This window comes from Mus pahari, chromosome 15 (assembly GCF_900095145.1).
Source record: "Mus pahari chromosome 15, PAHARI_EIJ_v1.1, whole genome shotgun sequence".
In the NCBI taxonomy this organism is placed as follows: Eukaryota; Metazoa; Chordata; class Mammalia; order Rodentia; family Muridae; genus Mus; species Mus pahari.
In genome coordinates, this window is record NC_034604.1 from 68,164,836 (window position 1) to 68,187,653 (window position 22,818).

General features: G+C 46.6%; 1 protein-coding gene and 3 non-coding genes across 4 annotated transcripts; all 4 read left to right on the top strand.

Moving 5' to 3' along the window:
- Positions 1-18,337: 18,337 nt before the first annotated feature.
- LOC110333018 (60S ribosomal protein L17) lies at positions 18,338-21,041 on the top strand. The gene is made up of 7 exons (XM_021214375.1): positions 18,338-18,404; positions 19,051-19,103; positions 19,207-19,247; positions 19,520-19,654; positions 19,872-19,970; positions 20,476-20,667; positions 20,961-21,041. Exons 2-7 carry the CDS (start codon positions 19,064-19,066, stop codon positions 21,006-21,008), a joined length of 555 nt encoding a protein of 184 aa, XP_021070034.1. The 5' UTR covers positions 18,338-18,404; positions 19,051-19,063; the 3' UTR covers positions 21,009-21,041.
- On the top strand, positions 18,881-18,946 carry LOC115065586. The gene has a single exon (XR_003845350.1). It is a non-coding gene; the product is annotated as a small nucleolar RNA SNORD58 (small nucleolar RNA).
- Positions 19,310-19,374, top strand: LOC115065585. Its single transcript, XR_003845349.1, has one exon. It is a non-coding gene; the product is annotated as a small nucleolar RNA SNORD58 (small nucleolar RNA).
- Positions 19,726-19,790, top strand: LOC115065584. Its single transcript, XR_003845348.1, has one exon. It is a non-coding gene; the product is annotated as a small nucleolar RNA SNORD58 (small nucleolar RNA).
- Positions 21,042-22,818: the final 1,777 nt, after the last annotated feature.

The window sequence follows — 22,818 nt, forward strand, 5'->3', positions numbered from 1 at the left end:
CCTTGTGCTGGCTAATCTCTGACTGTCCCACGTTCCTTTATTGATGTTTGCCTTTTTAAGGCATGTCTGCAAATCTGCACCGCACTCCTACTGTGACCCGGAAAAATCCTATTTCCTACCCATACATCGAGCCTCAGTTGGAAATCCTTTCCTTTTTGAGAGAAGGGGATGTATCTTAGTGCTACCACTAGCATTTGCCTGGTGTGACAAGTCCCTGGGTTCAGTCCCCTACACAGGAAAAACTTTTCTTTTACAAGAGGTAGTTCCCCTTAGGAAGTTAAAGACTGGGCACATACGAACTCATGAGCTCCTTACATAGTAAGTGTGACAGCCCCTCCTCAAAATGTGTCAGTAACCATCCTGTTCACGGCAAGGGAGGATGCATACTAGCTCCATCCAAGGTGCACTCAAAAGCAACCAATCCCAATGAAGACTACCTCTGTCTCCATCCAGTTCCCACCCTTAGACCCATAAAAGCCCATCACCAGGACAAGGCTGCTGGGTTCCTCCTTTGAATCCCTCTCACTCTCTGGAAGTTTAATTTGTTGTTGTTTTTCTTACTTTTCCTTAACAAATCTACATTCTCTTTCTAGATAGGGTTACTCTGTGTAGCCCTGACTGTCCTGGAGCAGAGCTCACTCTGTAGACCAGGCTGGCCTCAAATTCAGAAATCTGCCTGTCTGTGCCTCCCAAGTGCTGGGGTTAAAAACATGTGTCATCACTGCCCGGCGTTGCTTTATCTCTTAGTTTCCTTCTTGTGTATGAGACAAAGAATACAGAAACCACAATTGGCTTGCCATGCCTTTAGCGACTATTGATTTCTGGCACCCTAGAACCCCAAGTTAAGCTCTCAAGAGCCAAGGAAGGCTCTGTTGCTCTCACAGAACCTCTACCATTATCTGGGGCAGATGGTGGAGGTTGATTACATTGGATCCCTTCATTATGAAGGGACCACATTGTTTCAATAGAGATAGTATTCTGAATGTGGACTGATGTCCTCCTCTGAATGTTGAACCTCCCCCTTCATTATCTTCTGCCTTTCTCCCTCAACTCCCCCCTTCAATCCACAGCACTGCTCCCGACATTTAATTCTGTCATCTAGTTAACGGAATTTTTTTTTCCTGTGCCTTTCATGGCTTGGAGCTTGTGGATGGCAAGAGGTAAATCTGGGGTCAGAGGAAATGACTTAAGTACAGCTTCTTGCCACACAAGCCTGGTGACCTGAGGTCAACCCTAGAACCCAGGTTTTTACACCTGATCCCTTGGCCTGGGTATGTAATCCCAGCATTCCTATGGATAGATGGAAGGCAGAGACAAGACAATCAGTGCACTCTGTGTGGCCAGCTCTCCTGGAGTATGCAGAGGGAGGCAGGGAGGGAGGAAGACAGACAGGGAGACAGGGAGACAGGGAGACAGGGAGACAGGGAGACAGGGAGACAGGGAGACAGGGAGACAGGGAGGGAGGGAGACAGGAAGGGAGGGAGGGAGGGAGGGAGGGAGGGAGGGAGACAGACAGGGAGGGAGGGAGGGGAAGAGACCCTGCTTTAGAAACAAGGGAGGGGGAGAGAACCAACTCCAGACCTCTGATCTCCACACACAAGTACACTATGGCACAAGTGCCAAGGGACACACACACACACACACACACACACCACACACTAATTTTTTTTAAAAAGAACTAAATGGCCGGTGCAGTTATGTCGGTAGTTATCTTTAGCCCCAACACTCAGGAGGTAGAAACAGCTAGATCTCTGTAAGTTCCCTGCCAGCCAGAGCTACATAGCAAGACCCTGTCTTAAGATTAATTAATTATTATGTATTAATAAAAAAAAGAACTAAACCTTATGTGTGCATTTTCTTTTTTTTTCTTTTTTTTTTTTCTTTATGTGTGCATTTTCTTGTGTATGCGTCTGACACATGATAGATACTCAATGGCTGTTCGTAGAATGGATCGCATAATATTGATCTTCTCTACTTCAAGCCAAGCCAAGGGAAGTTTAAGTGGAGCCTCATCATTTTGTGGATGCAGAGTTTCAGTCGGGGAAAGATTGGCATTCCTGGAGACTGGTGGTGGAGACGGCCACACAATAATATGAGCATGCTCGGTAGCACTGAACCGAACTCTTACCACTGTGAAGGCCACACATAATGGCTCCTGACTGTAATCGCAACACTAAAGAGGCTGAAGGAGCCTGAGAGCCCAGACGACATGAGTTCCAAGCCATCCTGGGCTACAGAGTGAAATCCCGTGTTAAAGATGACTCAGCAGGCAAAAGTGCTTGCTGCTGATGACTGAAGACAGTTCACTCACCAGAACTCCCACGGTGAAGAGAAGCAACTCCCAAAAGTTGCGCTCTAACTTCCACATGCACACTGTAGCACCAGTGCTCACAATCAAGATACATCACACACACAAAAACAGTAAATTTAAAATAAATTTTTTGAATGGTTCCAGAAACATACTGACAATGAAGTCATCTTATTCTCAACTATGAAACCAAGTCCTCAGGCTGGAGAGATGGCTCAGCGGTTAAGAGCGCTGACTGCTCTTCCGAAGGTCCTGAGATCAAATCCCAGCAACCGCATGGTGGCTCACAGCCATCTGTAATGAGATCTGATGCCCTCTTCTGGGGTGTCTGAAGACAGCTACAGTGTACTTACATATAATAAATAAATAAATAAATCTTTAAAAAGAAAGAAAGAAAGAAAGAAAGAAAGAAAGAAAGAAAGAAAGAAACCAAGTCCTCACTATGCGCCTTCAGTTGTGCTCTGAGATCTACACCTGTAGGCTTTCACGGTTGCTTTGTTTACAATAGCAACAGAAGGCATGAGAGGGCCTGGAGGTGGGGTGGCAAGGTTGCTCAGTGGGTAGAGATCTTAAAGCCTCCTCAACCCATGTGGTGAGAAGAGAAGACCCCTGCCTGCTATCCTCTAATCTCCACACTTGTACTATGATACACTCAAGTACACACACACACACACACACACACACACACACTAGACAATAAACAACTTAAGATGCTTAACCTAGCAGAGTTAGGAGGAGAGACAACCTAACTGTCTAGTTAGAAAACAACTAAGTTGCACATTTCCTAATATGAAATTCAGTATATAATACATACAGTACACCATTGCTGCAGGGCATGGGGAGGGGAACCAATAAGTACTGTAGCAGCAATGAACAGCACAGCTCAGCATATACATCTCAGAAATGTCCCTGCAAAGACAAGGCTGCAAACTATAGCTATGGCGGGACAGGACTTAGCAGGTCACTAAAACAAAACAAAACAAGCACTTATTGATACATTGTATAGTTAGCAAAAATATAAAAGCAGGAAACTTGAAGTGAGGAGTTAGACTAAGGAGGGGGAGCTGATAGAGTTGTAAGTTTTAAGAGAGTTTCCAAGAAAATGTCACACATTGGTCATAGGAAGTAAAGGACATAAATAGAGTCAGATTTTTTGGTATTATTTCTTGTTATGTTTGTTTGTTTGTCCTGTTGAGATAGGGCATCTTGCAGCCCAGGCTTCCCTTAAACACTGTATGTAGCCAAGGTTAACCTTGAACTTGTGATCCTCCTGCTCAAATGCTGAGATTATAGTTGTGTTCTCTCATACCCAGTTTATGTGTTGATGGGGGATCTAAGCCTCAGTTTTGTGTATACTAGGCAAGCAGACTACTAACTGAACTACATCTTAGCCATGTTTTCCTAATGTAAAACCAGAAAATTACACTAATGAAACAAGCATGCGCACTGTGATAAGCCATATTCTCTCTGCCTCACCATCCATAAGCCCGGGCCTTTGTCCACTTCCTAAAGCATTAGCCAAAGAGGGAAGATTTGAATTAAAAAAATTACTATTTTAACAGAATGATTTGGGCAATGAGACATGCTCTTACCAGACACATGGACAACCTAACAGCTAGCTATAGAAGGCTAAATTTAAAAATCCAAGGTGCCTGTAGGATAGGAGGAAGGCCTTGGGATAGAAATAGAACTTCCAAAGAAAGAAAGAAAGAAAGAAAGAAAGAAAGAAAGAAAGAAAGAAAGAAAGAAAGAAAGAAAGAAAGAGCCAGGTAGGTCATTCAGTCATTACCTCAAAGAAAAATGGCCACACTAATGACAGCCATCAAAAGCAAGATGCCTGCCCCAAGCAGTAACAACAACGCTGACAGAAGAGCGGAGAGGAACGCTGATTTCTCTTAGTCCAGCTGGGGAGATTTTTAAATGGGGAAGCAAGGTCACTGTGCAGCTGACAGAAGCCAGGAAGAGGTGGGAAGGGAGAAGGCAGGGAGTCAGTCACCTGCCCAAAAGTGCCTGCAATACGACTCCTGAAACTCCGTCATGCCTCTAGTGTGTGGAATCCTTGACAGCTAGAGCCTCACAACCTCCCCACCGCAGAACTCCCTTCCACAGTCACCCCACCGCTGCCTGTCAGACCGCTCTTAGAGGCTTGCAGAGCCGAACCCCTCTCACTGTCTTGGAGGCAGCTCATTCTATTGCAGAATCACTGTAGTTTTAAGAACCTGGGTTCCGAGGCGCCATTTGTAATGGACTCTGATGCCCTCTTCTGGTATGTCTGAAGACAGCTACACTGTAGCTACAGTGTACTCAGATACTTAAAATTAGTTTCTTTCTTTCTTTCTTTCTTTCTTTCTTTCTTTCTTTCTTTCTTTCTTTCTTCCCCCCCACCACCCCCCACCCCCCAGACAGGGTTTCTCTGTGTAGCCCTGGCTGCCCTGGAACTCACTCTGTAGATCAGGCTGGCCTCAAACTTAGAAATCCTCCTGCCTCTGCCTCCAAGTGCTGGGATTAAAGACATGTGCCAACACTGCCCAGCTAAAAGGTTTTTTTAAAAAAGCACTTACTGAAAAAAAAAAGTGTGTGCGTGCATGTTTGTGTTTGTGTGTTTTGGAGATCATATGCCTAAATATAAATATAAAATATAAATGTAAAACTGAGTGCTGTGTGTATGTGTTTTGGAAGTCATATCCCAAAGTATTAACATTCGGAAGGTTGGAATTTTGTATTTTTGTTCATTTCCTTGGTGGCTGATAGTTTTGAGGTTTCATCACGTAACTCTGACCTTGCTGCATAGACCAGGCTGGCCTCAAGCCTCCGGCCTCTGCCTCTTTAAATGCTAAGACAGCAGGGTGAGACACCAGGTCAGCCTTCTTTTCCTCTTTTGCCTCTCTATAGAGGAAAGGCTTTCTTGTCGCAAATTGGGAGGAAATAGAATCACACACTGCTGAAATTCTGGGGAGGGAGCTTGGGGGTATAGCTCAGTGGAGGGGCAGCCCTGCAAGGCCCTGAGCTCAATCCGAGAAATAAATAACAAAAGGCAAATTGAGAGATAACTTTCCTGGTGGTAAAATAGTCCCTTTCGTGACGTAATGTTTGTTTGTTTGTTTGTTTGTTTGTTTGTTTGTTTTTGAGACAGACTCTCTCTATGCAGCAGTCTTGGTTGGCCTGGAACATACTGTGCAGCCTTGGCCTCTCTAGTGCTGGCATTAAAGGTGTGCACTGGTCCTATCACATCTGGCTTTAAGAGAGAAGTGGGTTCAGGAAGACACATGAATGGCACCTGTCATGTGCTCAGCACCACGAACAGCTGTAAAGGCACCTGTTATGTGCTCAGCACACACACACACACACACACACACACACACGCGCACACACACACACACACAGCTGTAACCAGCTGAATGGCACCTGTCATGTGCACAGCTGTAACCAGCTGAATGGCACCTGTCATGTGCACAGCTTTAACCAGCTGAATGGCACCGGTCATGTGCTCAGTACCACCCACAGCTGTAACCAGCTGAAGCCTGTCCTCAGCTCAGATCAATGAGCAGAGAAACCAGTTCCCTCTTAGGAAAAAGGCAGTCAGCTGTCACATTGTAACAACCAACACTGGGCAGAGATACAATGATTTCAGTGCCAGTACAGCCAAAGACAGGTAAGTCGCTAGATGTTTTAAGCTGAGCCCTGTGGGAGAGTAAAATAATCACCCGGGTGATGTTAATGTCGAGAAACCCTTTCCTAAGGGCTGGAAATGTGTTGTTTTCCTAGTGGAATGCAAAAGGATCCAAGGTTTGTTCCTCAATGTTCCCATACACAGAGTAACCCTCCGCAAGGACTGTCTTACTTGACTCTTAACCCAGAGTGCCTTGCCTAAAACACACAAGCATGCAAGCAAGCACGCACATGCACACACATGGCACATTCAAAACATGGCACCTGCCTCTCCAGGGAGGAAACCAGGAATACTAGGACCACGGGCAGCAAACCAGGGTTGGGCGACAGCATCTCCACAGCCTCTACCATGCCCTTTGTCACAGTGCCCAGGCACTTGGACACCAGAGCCCCACCTTCATGATCTACCACAACCTCCCAGGGCACCTGCCACAGAGCAATGAGGATATCTGCTTGCCTGCTGACAGGATTTGCAGCCAACAAATCCCTCTGCTGAGCAGGATCCTGCCGGCCAGTCTGCCTACAGTTTATTCTCACTTCTGGCAGCTAAGGGCCAGGAGACATTAGAATCTGAATGCTGAGCCCTCTGGAGTTCCATTAAGAAAGTAGATGGGCTCTCTTTAACAAAGAGCCAGCCTCCCTGGGTTTGAACAGCCACATTTGGGGTAAAATAAAGACACCCAGGAAGACACTGGTCAACTCAGTGGAGCCTCTGGAAACCAGAGGGAGATCAACTTCTTACAGGGAGTTTAAGGCTGCAGAGAGGCGGACAATCCCCACAGAAGGGTCAGTGAAGACAGAGGGACAGGAAGGGCTAGGGAGAGACTACAACTGGACAGAGTTCATCTCAGGCTGCACTTGGTGAGTTGGGGTATAAAAGGCTATTTCAGGATCTCACTGTGTAGCTCTGGGTGGCCTGGGTGTCCCTATAGAGACTAGGCTGGCCTCAAATTCACAGAGATCCATATGTTTCTGCCATCCAAGTGCTGGGGTTAAAGGTGTATGACCCCAGATCAGTGGCAACAATATAAGCATATTTGTCAAAGCAAAGATTGCAATAACATCATATAGGCAACAACTTTCAGGTGCCCCAGGGGCCCGATTTCATCGGGATGGAAGGACCCGGACTGAATTTCCTGATTCAGTTTTAAAGACAGAAAGAGGAACATTAGGGAGGGGAGGGACCCATATCTTGATTGGTGGGTTATATCTCTGGGGGGCCTGGGTGATGCTATGATTCAGACTACCTATTCTTGCTTCACAACAAGGAGGAGAAGGAGCTCTTGACCTCTTGACCTCAAGCTTGGCTAACTGCTCCTTAGCAGCCTGTCAGGGAGTCAGCCATTTCACTCTTTTCAGCTGTATGGCTTGATCAGGCTAGCCCTAAACTAACAGATTTTCCTGTCAAATGCTGGAATCACATGCATATGTGACAGTGTCTCCTGCCTGGAGTTATAGAGCCTATATTGATCAGGGTTCTCTAGAGTCACAGAATGTACAGAATGCCTCTATCGATTAAGGGAAATTAGTGGAATGACTTACAGCCCAAAGTCCAACTAACCCAACAATGGTCAGCTGTGAATGGGAAGATCAAGAATCTAGTAGTTTCTCAGTCCCACAAGGCTGGGTATCTCAGCTGGTCTTCTCTATAAGCTGGAAACCTGAAGAAGCAGATTCCAACAGATGTGCTCTGTGTGGATAGATGCGTGGTCTGCATATGTGTACCACATGGTGCCTGGTGCCCATGGAGACCAGAAGAACAATCATATACCTTAGAACTGGAGTTACAGACAGCTGTGAGCTGCCGTGTCAATGCTGGCAATGAAACCTGGGTCCCCTGGGAAAGCACCCAGTGCTCTTCTTACCCGCTGAGCCACCTTTCCATCCCCAGTAATTAAAAATAAATAAATAAAATAAAATGTCTCTTTTCATGAATCCCAGCTGCAGTTAAGCAGTTACTCCACAGAGATAAACTGAGCCCAGTTATGATTAAGGTCTTATCCTACTTTCTGAAATGATTCAACGGAGCCGAAGGAACCGAGGACAAGAAGGGTGGATAAAACACAGCACACTGAGAGATCATAAACAGGCAAAGCAGCGTTGGCTAGAGTGTGGGGGTCAGAGGAGAGCAGCTCTGTCCCAAGCCTGTTTGCTAACTGAGTGACACAGACAAGACCTTCTAGCAAAAAGCCTCAGAAACATAGAGGAAGGGTCAACAAACCAGGCTGGCTGAAATATCGGAAGAAAAGCCATGAGAACAGGAGCCCGTGCCTGCTTCCCTTTTCTGGGGTTGAACACTCTTGTTCTCTTCACATCCCAGCTCTGCCTGAGAAGTATAGTCAGGCATCAGCTGGACCGGGAGTGAGGGGGTCAGCTTTGACCTTCACACCCTCAGCCCTGTCAGAACTCAGCGGCAAGCCCAACCAGCAGCACAGAGAGGCCATGACCTACTGTTGAGTCAGTCTGTCGCTATGCATCGGAATGCCAGAGTCTGTGCCTGAAGGTCTAGCGTTGTGCAAACCTTGTTCCTTGATTTAAAACTGCGGGTTAAATAAAATTGGCTCCAGCCAGTTACTGGAGGGATTGGAGGTCAGTAGGTTTTGAGTTACCTAGTTGGGGGTGGAGAAGAGACGAGAGAGGAGAGAGGAGGAGAAGGAGAAAAAAAATGAGAGGTGAGGAGGAAGCCGCCATGAGGGGAGATGAACCATGAGCACACGGCCAGGAGAAACAAGTATATAGGGTACACCGCTGGGGAGGTAGCCAGGCCAGCAGTTAGAAGAGTAGATTGGGGGGGGGGGGGCTGGAGAGATGGCTCAGTGGTTAAGAGCGCTGACTGCTCTTCCAGAGGTCCTGAGTTCAATTCCCAGCAACCACATGGTGGCTCGCAACCATCTGTAATGGGATCTGACACCCTCTTCTGGTGTGTCTGAAGAGAGTGACAGGCTACTCACATAAAATAAATAAATCTTTAAATAAAAATAAAAAGTAGGTTGGGATTACCCCCTCCCCCCGCCCCCATAATTGTCAAATCCAATAGAATAGCCACAGTCTGCGTCTCATTGGTTTGAAAGCTGGTTGGGGATAAGCTTAGATTGACTCTACTGCAGCCTACTTCTGTCCTACTTCACATCAGAAACTTAACCACTGACGTAGCAGAGAATCGCTGGCCGGCCACATAAATAGAGCCTTGTCTTGTAAACTGTTGCCCCAGAATGTGGTTTGACATAATCTGAGCAACAGATAAAAGAACTGCCAGCAAGACAAGGAGTTTGTTCTGAGGCAACACATGGTGGGGTGAGAGGTGTCCGCTCAGTTCATTGGTCTGAAGCTTCCAGATGAACGTGACCCAATCGTGGGGTGAGCGGCTGGATACATTGTGACTGGAGGGCCTGCAACCCCAGCTGAAGGGAGCAGAAGAAAACTGAGTGTGACCTGCCAAAAGATACCACACGGTGGCCTCTGCTTTCCCTCCCTGATAAAATCGTGTGCCTTCACGGGGCACTTGTACAGCACTGTTGGCACGGAGACCTTCCCCCCCGCCCCCCCAGTAGATGCTCAGTGGAGGAGGGACAATTCTTTCTTCTCTGGAGAGGCCCCGGCCCTTGATAGATTCTGTGTATGCAGTTTGTCTGAACGATGGCCCTGTAGCGCGGACTCACTAGAGGCCGCTCACCAACTGGCAGCCCAGGCAGGAGACAAGGAGTGACGAGCGCCCTCTGTTGGCCGGTCCTCACTCAGGCCAGGAACCCAGCCATGGAATGGTACTATCCACATTTATGGTGAGGCTTCCCATCACAATTAAACTAATCTAGAAAACCACAGGCATGTCCAGAGGTTTGTTTCCATGAGATTCTAAGAGCTACCAAATTGACACAACCAAGACCAGCCATCACACAGGGTGAAATCCAAACCCATGTTCATTCAGTGGAACATGACAACGGTGAATGAAAATGCCTGGTTGGCCTTGTCCAGATCCCTTCCGTGTGCTCACTTTGGTGAGTCACTCAGTACTGGCCTTCATTTCACTCACACCACAGGCTGGAGCAGCCGACCACAGAGACACCGTGGCTGACAGACTAAGATGCCCCTCTGACACCCACTGGCTGGTACTCACTAGCACCTGAGGAAAACATCAGCCCTCCTCTCCCTCTTCCCAAATACCACTCCTTAGTCGTTCCTGAAACCACATGTTCGAAGGTCTTGTCCATGCAGGGAGCAGTTCTCTGGCAGATACCCACGGAGGGTCCTGTAAGTCGATTGGGTCCTAACCCCAATAACCTGGGCTACACTCTGCCCCCTACTACCAGGGTCTGCTCTACAAGACCATCCCTTCCATCGCAGACATCAACCACGAATTCTTAGACTGTCAGCTATACTTCTGGCCCCTGACTAGAAGCCAGGGTTCTATGGTCCCCTCCTCAGATCCAATTATTAACTGTGACAGGACCCTCCCCCCCAAACTCAGGAAACACTTTTTTGTTTATTATGTTGGGAGTGTTGTGTGTATGTATGTGAGTTTGTGTATGTGTGATAGGGTCTCACAAGGAAGGAAGGAAGGAAGAAAGGAAGGAAGGAAGGAAGGAAGGAAGGAAGAAAAATCTCCCTTGGAAACAAAAGGAAAGAAGCAAAATTTGTACCCTCCATACAGTTGCCTTTTAAAAGGCCTCAGTTACTAGGGAGGTCGTAAGGCACGTCAGGCCCTTATTTTTATCCAAACAATTGGCTTTATTGGGGAACAAAGTCTCTGCACAGAGGTCAGTTGAGGAATCGTTCTTCATCTGCATAATAAGAGGGTTGGGCCTGAGGACCCTTTCAGACCTTCCAGCCCTGACGCTAGAATTTGAGTGGCAGGTTTCCCTGGTGTGGGAATATGGGTTCGATACTATACCACTCTCCCTGCAGGCTCATTCCCTAGGACTCTGGGTCCACCTTCTCAGCGCCATTCACAGTCTCAGCAGTTCAATGCTTCAAAGCCCACTTGCGAAGAAGCACCTAGTTCCTCAGAACGAAATCAACAGGTCTACAAGTCCAGACAATTGCTGAATGTTTGCTGTTTTCCGTATAAATGAAGGCGAAAGCGGGCCTGATGCCGAGCTGGCGCCATCTAGTGGTCCAGTGACTGCTCGCCCACCTGCAACAGAAACTCTGGGAAAACGATCCCAGAGTTTCTAGGCTAACCCTTTACAAAATCCAAGACAAAAGTTCCCAGAATTCCTGTATCCCTTTCCTGGATTCTTTCTTATATCAGGCAGGCGTAATGGAAAGAGAACCAGTAGGCTCAAGCCCACCTCTCTGAACCCCGAGTGAATGCATCCGCAGCCACTATCGGAGTTGGGAGCCAGTTTACAAAGCTGTTGTAGAGACACAACAGTAGCTTGTTCCATTCTCATCTCCTCCCCACTCTGCTACAGGTCTGTACTATCTTCTCTCCGTGTTCTAGAATTACTTTCCTGCCACCCAAAATACTCATGGACACTCAGTTGACGTACAAAGCACTCCAGGGCTAGTCTTCAGTCCTTCACCTACTCCGTGGTTTACAAGGTTCTATAGCCTTTCTTCGTAACAAGAAAATTGGAGTATAGAGATGATTTGCTGTAACAGGCACAAAGAGCATCCAAACAATTACAAAGATACAGTCAGGCAGTCATATCTTGTAAGAGGGAAAAAGGAAGGAAAGCCAAAGAAATTCTAAGCCTTCGACTTAGGGTAAGTGGGCAAGTATCCAGGCACCAAGTCAATTATGTTATGCACGTGTTGACTCCAGTCTTAAAAAGAGTTATCATGAGGGGCTCAGAAGGGCATTTATCAAGGTGCGTTACAGGATATTTGGTCACACTGTGAACCCTGTGTTGTTTACTGGAAAAACCTGTTTCTAGTTGTGATAAGGCTCAGCCCTAGCACACACCGTTAATCCCTCTGGCTGGAATACAAAGATGCCCTTAATATACACCTTTAATCCCAAACAATGAAGGTAAAGTTAGTTTGTAGAAAGAGGCACCCATGTTTGAAAGTGGTACCTAGCCAGGCAGTGGTACCTGACCCCAGCACTCGGGAGGCAGAGGCAGGTAGGTTTCTGAGTTCGAGGCCAGCCTGGTCTACAGAGTGAATTCCAGGACAGCCAGGGCTACACAGAGAAACCCTGTCTCGAGAAAAAAAAGTGATACCTAATTGAGTAGCAGATAAAGTGATGAATCAGAGAAATATTTGACAGAATAGGATAAGCCCAAGTCCCCAGAGGACAGAGAGGACAGACAGACGACTTACGACAGACGACTTAAGAGAACAGTGCAGAGGAGAGGGGCCGGGTTCACTAAGGCAGTTGTACAGAGAACAAGCTAGACACGAGGGAAGACAGAACGAACCAGAGAAGGTGAAGGAGCCAGAAGATAAGAAGACATTGCCCGAGTTAGTATGAGGCCAATCAGAGGATCAGCCAGAGCCTTTCTGAGAAGGAAACTTCTATTTCGTTGAAACCCCGCATCTATATCCAAAGAGACCTATGGCCTTAGAGAAAGTTTGTTAAAGGTCTTTTGTTAAAGGGGAGAGATTTTGTGAAGCTGAGGGAGGGTCCAGAGGAATGATAAAGACACCAGGACAACCACATATCCACCTGCTGTGAAGTTACACAAGGATCCTACCAGGAAAATCTCACAAATGCACACACACACACACACACACACACCCGAGAGTGTGCAATGTCAGCTTTAAGGCAGGAGCTCACAATGTAGCCTCAAGCCCACCGTCTGAACCTCCCTTACCAGCACTAGGATTAAAGGCACGTGTCACCACATCCGGCTAAGAAAATGTACTTTTCTGTACGTGGTCACATGTGTGAGGGTACATATGTGTGCAGGTATATGTGGAGGCCAGGACTCCTCTGTCGTTAGACAAAGCCAGGAACTGGCCAAGTAGTCTAGAACAACTGGCTTATTTAAACTCTATCTCTGCCTCCTGGGCACTGGGCATGGGTGCGAGAGATGGAACTTAAGTCCTTTGGTTTTCAAGGAGAGAGTTTCACTGACTGCGCTACCCCCAACCCTGGAAAGCCCAGAGCCAGGTGTGGTGGCATATAACTGTAATCTCAGAACTTGAGAGGCAGAAGCTAGAAGGAGGGAGCTCACATTCAATGTCAACCTGAGCAGCATGTTTCCAAAGGCTAAATAATAATATCATTATTAATATGCTATAATTATAGTAATATTATTAAATGTATAATAATAAATAAATTAAAATTTAAAATGTGTACTTTAAAACCTTTGCACTTCCTAAAACCTATGCAGAAATGGAGCTATAATGATAGAGAGTACATTGTAGCATCTGGAATGAAAGTGTCAGGGAAACAAAACAGAGAAGGACCCCTCAAGAAAGCCTAGTGGAGAAACATAATTCCAAACACCACCCTAGCTCTGGGAGATCAGGGGAAAACAGACACCTGTCCCCAGAAGCAGATGAAAGGACTCTTTCCTCTGAAGAACACTGTTCCCGAGGCAAGGGAGGCCAGGGGTCACTCCACAGGACTCTGAAAATCCCCAAAGACAGCAGCTCTTCTGAGAAGAAGGGCAAGCTAGCCATCTTGGTCAGCTGGTTTAATGAGGTTGCTGACTGTCCAAGGGCTCCATTAGCAATGAAGATCGGTTGTTGGGACAGACTTCCACGGGGTCCACTTGCCGCCTGCCGGCCTTTGCAGGTCAGTGAGTAGACTCCATGGCTGCTGCCAGGGGAAAAAGTCTGCTCTAGTGGAGAGCTAAGGGGTAAAGGAATCCACAGTAGTCACTATTAAGCTTCAGTTGTCACTGTTAAAGAAAGCCACAGGGAGGGAGTGTTTTACTCCTCTTAGAAAAGCCCGAGGGCCTTTGCTTGGAGCTCTATGCCATTTTCTTTGACCTTGCCTACAGCTCTACAGCTCTCCTGATGCTAGAATCCGGAGAGGCCTGCGCACCCGACGCTGGATAGAAGTCCTCCTTTTCAGGACCATCTTGAGGACAGCAAGCAGTCATAGAACTGGAGATGGTGCATCATCAGAGTCTGAGGAGCAGGGTGGGCAGCCTAAGGGAAAGGAGGGAACAAAGCCGGCAGCTTGTGACACAGGGCCACCAGCAACTAGGAGCAATCAGGAAAGAGTAAGTTTGCAGCAAGGACAGTGGGAAGAGCCCAGGCTTCAAAGGTAGATTGATGTTCACATCCTGCTCTGTCTCTTCTAAGCCCCAGTTCCTCTCCTTTTGTCTTGAATCTGATTTGAACAAACTGTGAAGACTTTTTGGGGAATGTGGGGAAAAAAAAAAACTGCTTTCAAACTAAGATATAAACTATTGTCTTAGTTAGGGTTTTACTCCTGTGAACAGACACTATGACTAAGACAAGTCTCATAAAAGACAGCATTTAACTGCGGCTGGCTTACAGATTCAGAGGTTCAGTCCATTATCATCAAGGTGGGAGCATGGCAGCATCCAGACAGGCATGGTGCAGGAGGAGCTGAGAGTTCTACATCTTCATCTGAAGGCTGCTAGTGGAAGACTGACTTCCAGGAAGCTAGGCTGAGGGTCTTAGAGCCCACAGTGACACTCTTACTCCAACTGGGCCACACTTTCTAATAGTGTCACTCCCTGGCCCAAGCATATTCAAACCATCACTGCTGTATTAAGGCACTGTTGTTGACAATGGTGGTTTCATGTAGACGAATGGTATCGTGATTATATTAAAAATACAAGAGTGAAAAGGGGGAGGGTGGCGGGAGGCGGCTACCTGGAAGAAAAGAAGGGTGAGCTTATTCAGCAGGAAGCCGCAGAGGCCGAACCGTGCTAGGGCTAGATTAGATGGTACGGAGGGAAGGGGCTTCAGGTCTAGGCCCGGGTTAGCCAACAGAGCAGAGTAAGGTGATAACTAATACAGGAGAATAAAAGTTACAGGAAGCCCTGACCCTCCAGCTTCCTTTTCGTCTATTATGATTGTTGGGGTCCTGAAATTACCTCACAAATCACATGAATACCAATCTCATCAGACAGGGATAGTTTATCCATTTATCCATTAGAGATATTCACTGAGGTGCTTCCAAATGAAGGGATCTGAGATTTACTTAAAATACCTCTGCAATAGAAGGAGGAGGCATAAAAATAACAAAACCGCTGGGCGTGGTGACACACACCTTTAGCCCCAGCACTTGGGAGGCAGAGGCAGGCGGATTTCTGAGTTCGAGGCCAGCCTGGTCTACAAAGTGAGTTCCAGGACAGCCAGGGCTATGCAGAGAAATCCTGTCTCGAAAAATCAAAATAATAATAATAATAATAATAATAATAAAAATAATAAAAACCTTGTTAAGGTCTAGGTAAAATATTAAGGCCTAGATGGAATGTTAAGGCCTGGATAACTGTTATTTGTCCAGCCGGCCATTATAAGGAAACTTTCTCATATGTTTCTGCTGTTACTAGGAAACTTTCTAATGCCAAGTTGATTACACATTCTGTTATGTTCTGTGTCCTTGGAAACCAATCACCATAGAAGAACTGTTTTATGTAATTACCCACAATAAGCTCAGACTCGAACCAACCACCCAACAGCCCTTCCTTCACCTGTGTATAAGCTTTTATGACACTTGCTTTTCTAAGCTGCTCCTGGGATGGACCCTAACATAGGAGATATAAGAAACTATTTAAAATAAGACCTCCATTTTGAGCAGTGTTCGAGTAAAGTTTACGTTCCAAAGTCCTCCCTGGTAGCTGACATCCTGGATGGTAAGTTAAGACATGAATATTAGACAAGGCAAGTCCCCTGCCACAATCAAATACCCCAACCAATGGGAGCAGGGTAAGTGTACAACAAAGACATGTTCCTAAGGAAAGCCCCCTGTCCCTAAATCCTGATTGGTTGAATAACTTTGGCACAGCTGTTTGTAGATCTCAGGCTTAAAAAGCCCTGTAGGATCTTTTTTTTTTTTTTTTTTCTGAGACAGGGTTTCTCTGTGTAGCCCAGGCTGTCCTGGAACTCACTCGGTAGACCAGGCTGGCCTCGAACTCAGAAATTCGCCTGTCAAGTGCTGGGACTAAAGGCGTGCGCCACCACGCCCGGCCCAGCCCTGTAGGATCTTAACTGGAGGTCACAGTTCAGTTCCTGAATCTGTACGGTGGCCCTGGTAGATCAGTCCTGGGGTTTATACTCAATAAGCTATGCCTGTCTGATGAGATTGGTGTTCGTGTGGTTTGTGAAGTAACTCCATGACCCCAACAAGCATAACAGAAGAAAAGGAAGCTGGAGCCACAAAGGTTCCTGGCCTGTAACAGTAACTTTTATTCCCCTGTTGTAACTGTCGTCTCTGAGGCTTACTGCCTCCATCTGCTGACCCAGGCCTAGTCCTGGAAGCTTCGAATCTAGCCCATAAAATCTAATCTAGCCCTAGAACGTTTCCAGCCTCTGAGACTCGCTGCTGAATAAGCTCACCCTTTCTAGTTCTTTCGGAACTCTAACTGGTTGGTTCAACTCAGCTGTTCTGGCTCAAACTCCTCTCCCAGCTGACTTATTCAATCTGATTCCTCTCTCACCCTCTGAATTGCTCTGCTTGACCTTGAACTATCTCTAGCAATCTGTTCTAATCTTCTGGCTCCTTCTCATTCTCTGGCTTATTTTGCCTTCACCCCGTGTCTAGCTTGTTCTCTCTTCAATACTGTTGCCTCTCCCTTAAATAGCTTCCCTTTCCCTTTCTCTCTCCTATTCTGTCAAATCTTTCTCTGATTCATCACTTGTCTGCCACTCAATTAGACTTAATTTTCAAAATGGGTGCTTCTTCTTCTTCCTTTTTTGTTTGTTTGCTTGTTTGTTTGTTTTTTGAGACACGGTTTCTCTGTATAGCCCTGGCTATCCTAGAACTCACTTTGTAGACCAGGCTGGCCTCAAACTCAGAAATCCGCCTGCCTCTGCCTCCCAAGTGCTGTGATTAAAGGCGTGCGCCACCATTGCCCGGCAGGTGTTTCTTTCTACAAACTAACTTTACCTTCACTGTTTGGGATTAAAGGTGTGTGGTAAGGGCTGAGCCTCCTTCTACTTGGGAGTAGAAACGGGTTCAAATATCCTGTAACACTGGCCAGCTAAGAGAGGAAGGAAAAAGGCAAAAGACAAAAAAAAGGAAAAAGGCAAAAAAAGTTTCCTGCTCTGGAAACTCAGGAAAGCGCCTGCGTATCTCTTTGTGCATGTGTTTTAAATTTCCCTAAGCTAAAATCTGAAACAAAACTTTCAAAAAGTAGTCTCCTTCTCCTCCTAGAACCAGGCTGGTCTCTAACTCTCAGAGTAACACAAGGGCCTGAAATTCCTGCTCCTCTTACCTCCTCCTGAGTACTGAGTGGCGTGGACCAGCACATCTGATAAGACAAAATTTTGAATAAGGTCCCACAGACTATTGATTTTATTGCTCCTGCTCCTCCTCTAGGTTCAGCATATTGTGCCACCTATTCCACTGGAAAATGTGGAGAGCATATTCACTGTCTTTACACACCTCCAATATGCAGTCTCTTAGCATATTCGTTAGCCCTAGCTCCAGAAAAGTCCTGTGACTGGACCCTCAGAGTTTGCAAAACTGTCCACATCCCCCTCCTTATGTCTACTCCCACCCCTCGAGTTTGCTCTCTACAGGAAAGTCAGGGTCATTTTTCTAAAGTATGAATTGTATCATTTCTTCCTCGCCCAGAGCTGTTCAACAGTACATACACATTATGTCTAGAAGCCAAGCAAACCCAGAGCATTGTAAGCCCACTCAGTCCCTGGGAGTCTGAGCTGCCTGGAAGTGGAACACGGAAGACGTAAAACGCCAGACTGTAACAGAATCAGAGACAAGAAAGACAGAGAAAGAAATTGCCAACACGTTTTCTGCAAACAACGAAGATCTGGAATTGGCCCTGGGGACAGTAATCTTGAACGGAGTCTTCAGGTAGCCTAATCTTCACAATTAACATACACCTGACTGACTCCCCATCTCACCCCATCCCTGTCTTCTCTCCCCCACTCCCACCCTACCTCTTTAGCCTCCCAAGGACTGGTTCTATAAACCAGTCTTTCATCTTTTTGTGGAGACGGGGTTTCATGTAGTGCTGGCTGGCACTGAATAAATGTAAAAATTTGTTTACTTTATGTGTATGAGTATTTTGCCTGCAAGTGTGTGTGTGCACCACGGGTGTCGGGTCGGAAGGCATCTAATTCGCAGGAACTGGAGTTACCTATGCGAGCTACTGTCTTTGTGCTTCGTGTGTCCCACGCTTCGAGACTGTCTTTTATTTAGACGCACGCACTCCTTTCCCAACTTTCTAAAAGCATCCCACACTTACTTCCTTCTAGCCCCGCCCACTCCTCGGATCTCGTTCCTTGGGCAGGAAGTCTCGCGAGAGGTCGAGGTCTCATGACTTCTCCCAGTAGCCTTCGCGCTTCCTCTTCCTGGAAGCGGCCAGAGGTGAGTGTTGACTCGGTGCCGGGCTCTCGGGGCGAATCCTCCACCATCGCTGCCATCGTGGCTCTGGGAGCGCTGGGGCGTCGCCATCCCGGCAGCTGAGTTCCAAGGGCCATGGGTTCTCGCCGCGGACGGCCGTGTCCTGCGTGGAGGGGCGCGCGGGCGCGTCCGACCTGGAGCCCCGGGTCGCGCAGGCCGCGGAGCAGCGAGAGGGCGCGGGCATGGGTGATGGGGCCGGGCCGCCGGCGGAGCTGCGCGGGGCTCGGACCAGACCGGGACGCCCGGGGCTCGGCTTCTACGGTGAGGGGAGGCGTAGGACGGGGCGGTCGTGCTGAGATCGGCGCCCGGTGAAGGCTGCGAGGTCGCGGGGCAGGAGGGGTCCGCACCGCGCTGTGCCTAAGTCCCAGGCTGGAGAGGCACGGCCTCGTGCTGGCAGTTATATAGGGAGACCCTGTCCCCCCAAAGTGGGGGGAAGACGGCTGCGATGATGTCATATCTTAGGACACCTTTGGATTAACCATGAAAATAACTGTTCTCTGAGCAGCCGTTGGGGGTTTCAGCCGCCTCGGTTACTAGCTGATTGTGTAAGTTACTACTGCTGTGTTAGTGACTATCCGATTGTGTTAGTGACTAGCTGCTGTGTTCACAGGCCACCTGCCAAGATGGTTCGCTACTCGCTCGACCCAGAAAACCCCACAAAATGTAAGTGACTGACAAGGACATGCTTCTGTTTGCTTGCATGTGTGTTGTTTGTTGGGGGTGTTCATAATGCAACAAACACGGGTCTCTTTTTGTTTGTTTGCAGCATGCAAATCAAGAGGTTCAAACCTTCGTGTTCACTTTAAGGTAAGGAAGGCAGGCTCTTGCTACGGAATCCTAGTCTGCTCCTGGACGTCGTCTTAGAAGGGCTGCAGTGATGGTTATCTTAGGACACCTTTGGATTTACCGTGAAAATAAGTAAAATCTGAGCGGCCACCTTTTATATAAGTAGATCAGCTGGAGTAAAACTGGCCACTGTTGTGGAACACGGGTGTGCAATTACAAGGTCGTAAAGCTTGTTTGACTGAATTTGTCTTAAAATTTAATACTGCTAACCAAACCTTTCTGGCCTCTATTAGAACACCCGGGAAACCGCCCAGGCCATCAAGGGTATGCATATCCGCAAAGCCACCAAGTATCTGAAGGATGTCACTTTAAAGAAGCAATGTGTGCCATTCCGGCGGTATAATGGTGGAGTCGGTAGGTGCGCCCAGGTGAGAAAGCTTTAAAATCCTTAAAAATGCTGTCGCAAATTGTAAGGAAGTGGGGGAGTGGGCCGGTTGGGTTGCTGTGATGACTATCTTAGGACACCTTTGGATCAACCGTGAAATCAACCATGTTCTGAGCAACCTTGGTGCTGGGCATAGTAGTTAACTGGGTCTCACACTGACTCAAGGACAGTCACAAGCTGCTTACCTCTTTCTCTTCCAGGCCAAGCAGTGGGGCTGGACACAGGGACGGTGGCCAAAAAAGAGTGCTGAATTTTTGCTGCACATGCTTAAAAATGCAGAGAGTAATGCTGAACTTAAGGTACCTGAGCCTTTGCTGTTCTTTTGGTATAGCCTCAGGTCAGTCTGGTCTGCACAGTAGGGAACTGTCTTTTAGAGAAAAGCCTTTTGTCTTGTGCTTCTATCTGGTATTACAGAATTTCACATGAGGTTTAGCACTGTGTGTGCTATACCTAATAGTTATTTCCATTCATCCTATAAAAGAAGCATTTTCTTTGGTCCATGGGCTTACAGCAGATCAAGGTGTTGCACCCCAAAAGAAACATTTTACTTAAAGAGCAATGAGACTGGGCAGCCATCTGTTTCTAATCACCTTAAAGGTTGCAGACAGCATGTTAACCGGCTAAATTTTATGGTAATTGGATGTCTTAAATAATGCCTTAAGATAAGGGTTGCCTTTCTTAAATGATCAGGAAGTTGAAGCAGGATAAACAAAAAGTTCAAGGTCATCCAAGTTACAAACTGCCCTGGGGTACTGGGCTGAAGCTTTACTGCAAAGCTTGTCTGATTTCTCTCTCCCTTTCCAGGGTTTAGACGTAGACTCTCTGGTCATTGAACACATCCAAGTGAACAAGGCCCCTAAGATGCGCCGACGAACCTACAGAGCTCATGGCCGGATTAACCCATACATGAGCTCCCCCTGCCACATTGAGATGATCCTCACTGAGAAGGAACAGATCGTTCCAAAGCCAGAAGAGGAGGTTGCACAGAAGAAAAAGGTAATTGACTCAGTTTTGCTGGTGTGTTGCTGGAGAGGCAAGTGCTCTGGTGACTGTTTTAGGCCATTGTAATTACCATGAAGGGAAGCTGTACTGATGACCAGTGCTTACCCACTTTAATGTGGCTTCTGTGGCATAGCACTCACTGCATGGGATCAGTCATGGCACTTGGTATCTCTGCAAGGAAATAATTTGAGCTTTCCCTGTTTGCTTAGGTGTGAATTTGAGTCCTTCTAAGATTTAATGTTTCTTCTAGTCCAAAAATTAAATGGTTCCTTTGTCTTCCTTCTCAGATATCCCAGAAGAAACTGAAGAAACAAAAACTCATGGCCCGGGAATAAATTCAGCATAAAATAAATGCAGATAAAGTTAAAGGTCTTCTGGTGGTCTTTAATGAGCCCTGTTGGGAGAGATGTGCTTTAACATGCAGAAGCATGTTATTAAGCAGTGAAATGGATGGTTCAGGACCACTTGACCAAGTAAATATGACTGTCTAGCTTTGTTGAATCAGCAGACTAGGTATAAAGTCTGTTTGGTCCATAAACTATTGGGTATATGATAAGCCTGCCTTAGGAAAGGAATTTCTTTTGTGTGTGAATTTTTTAATAATTTTATGTGAATACATTGTTGCTGTCTTCAGACACACCAGAAGAGGGCATCAGATCCATAGATGGTTGTGAGCCAACATGTGGTTGCTGGGAATTGAACTCAGGACCTCTGGAAGAGCAGTCAGTGCTCTTAATCACTGAGCCTACTTTCCAGCCCCAAGAAAGGAATTCTTTATAATTCTGATTAAGCTATAACATAACTGAAGACTTTTTGCCTTTTTTTTTTTTTCAAGGGTAGTATTTTTATGTTTAATTCGTTTTGTGTAGTCCTGGATGTCCTCAGTTAAGTCTTCAGTGTCGCCTTAAATATGTAAACATCTTACTGATTTGGGGGAAAACACCTACACATGAAGCAGTTTTCTATCTCAGACCTAGAGATTAGCTGTTTTAAGTGCCAATTCTTTGCTTCTGAGGGCTACCCAAACAGATATATGCTCTTGAACTGGTTTTTAAAGGCTGGAAAGGTCGGCAGGATGCAGACTGTCCTGCAGTGAACCTCCAGGGATGGATACGATCTTCTGTGTGCCTCAGCCATACAAGAACAATTAACAGGGAGTTTACTGCATCCCTCATTCCCTCCCACATGTTTTACAGCTTAAGAATGCACAAGTTTTCGAGGCATGCATCCCACTTATGGAAAACCTATCTACTGTACCCCTGAACTATTTTCTGTACTATTTGCCGATTTAGGGCGCTCATAAAATTCCAGTTTAGTATGTAGACCTTTGCAAACATTTTTTAGGATTTGTGCTTGCCCCATACAGTTTACTTGACAGGAAGAATGGCTCCGGGTGAAGGTTCCAAACCTAGATGTCCAGGATACATAGTGAAATAAGGGGAACTAACCTGGAATCTAATCTTTTGATCATGTTCTGCAATACAGAGCATTCCTTTAAACCTTTTGTGTGCAGCGCTCTGTAGGAAGAGTGGTTTCTCTTGGGCTGGTCTCAGGTGCAGAGTAACATAAGACATTGCCAAAGAGGTGCTGAATTTCAACCAGCAGTGTGTTATGGTTCCAAGTACACCACTGTAGTGTTTTAGTGAAGTAGAATGGGCAGCAGCCTGGGGTTTGCATGCTAAAAGCGGCCCGGTCCCTAGTTTTTGCTGTGTTGGGGAGCACAGCTACAGTCCCAGCCTCCAGGGAAATAATAGCTTGAGAATCCTGACTTGAGACCAGTCTGGGCATATAGAGTAAAAGCTCCAAAGGATAAGCTGCTTCTAGCAAACCTGAGCCTGAAGACCCCCCATTAACGGGCCAGCGCCTAGTCATTGAGGTTATAAGGATAGTAGTACGCCTTCTAGGCGTGAAAGTTGATATTAGGTGAGAGTGGAATATTAAAGTTCCTAGAAGTGATAAAATGTAGTGTGAGGTTTAGCAAGGCAGGTGACATTGGTAATTATGAATATTATCACAATCTAATGAGTCGAAATCATTTTATAAAACCACCATTCTGTTCTAATCCTTTTTGCCTACAGAGTTCTAGGACAGCCAGGGCTATACAGAGAAACCCTGTCTCGAACCCCCCCCCCCAAAAAAAAATTG

Coding starts and splice junctions, on each gene's coding strand:
- LOC110333018 (XM_021214375.1), top strand. CDS start 19,064: ATGGTTCGCTACTCGCTCGACCCAGAAAACCCCACAAAAT. Junction 19,104..19,206: donor CCCAGAAAACCCCACAAAAT/GTAAGTGACTGA, acceptor GTTTGTTTGCAG/CATGCAAATCAAGAGGTTCA. Junction 19,655..19,871: donor GAGTCGGTAGGTGCGCCCAG/GTGAGAAAGCTT, acceptor TTTCTCTTCCAG/GCCAAGCAGTGGGGCTGGAC.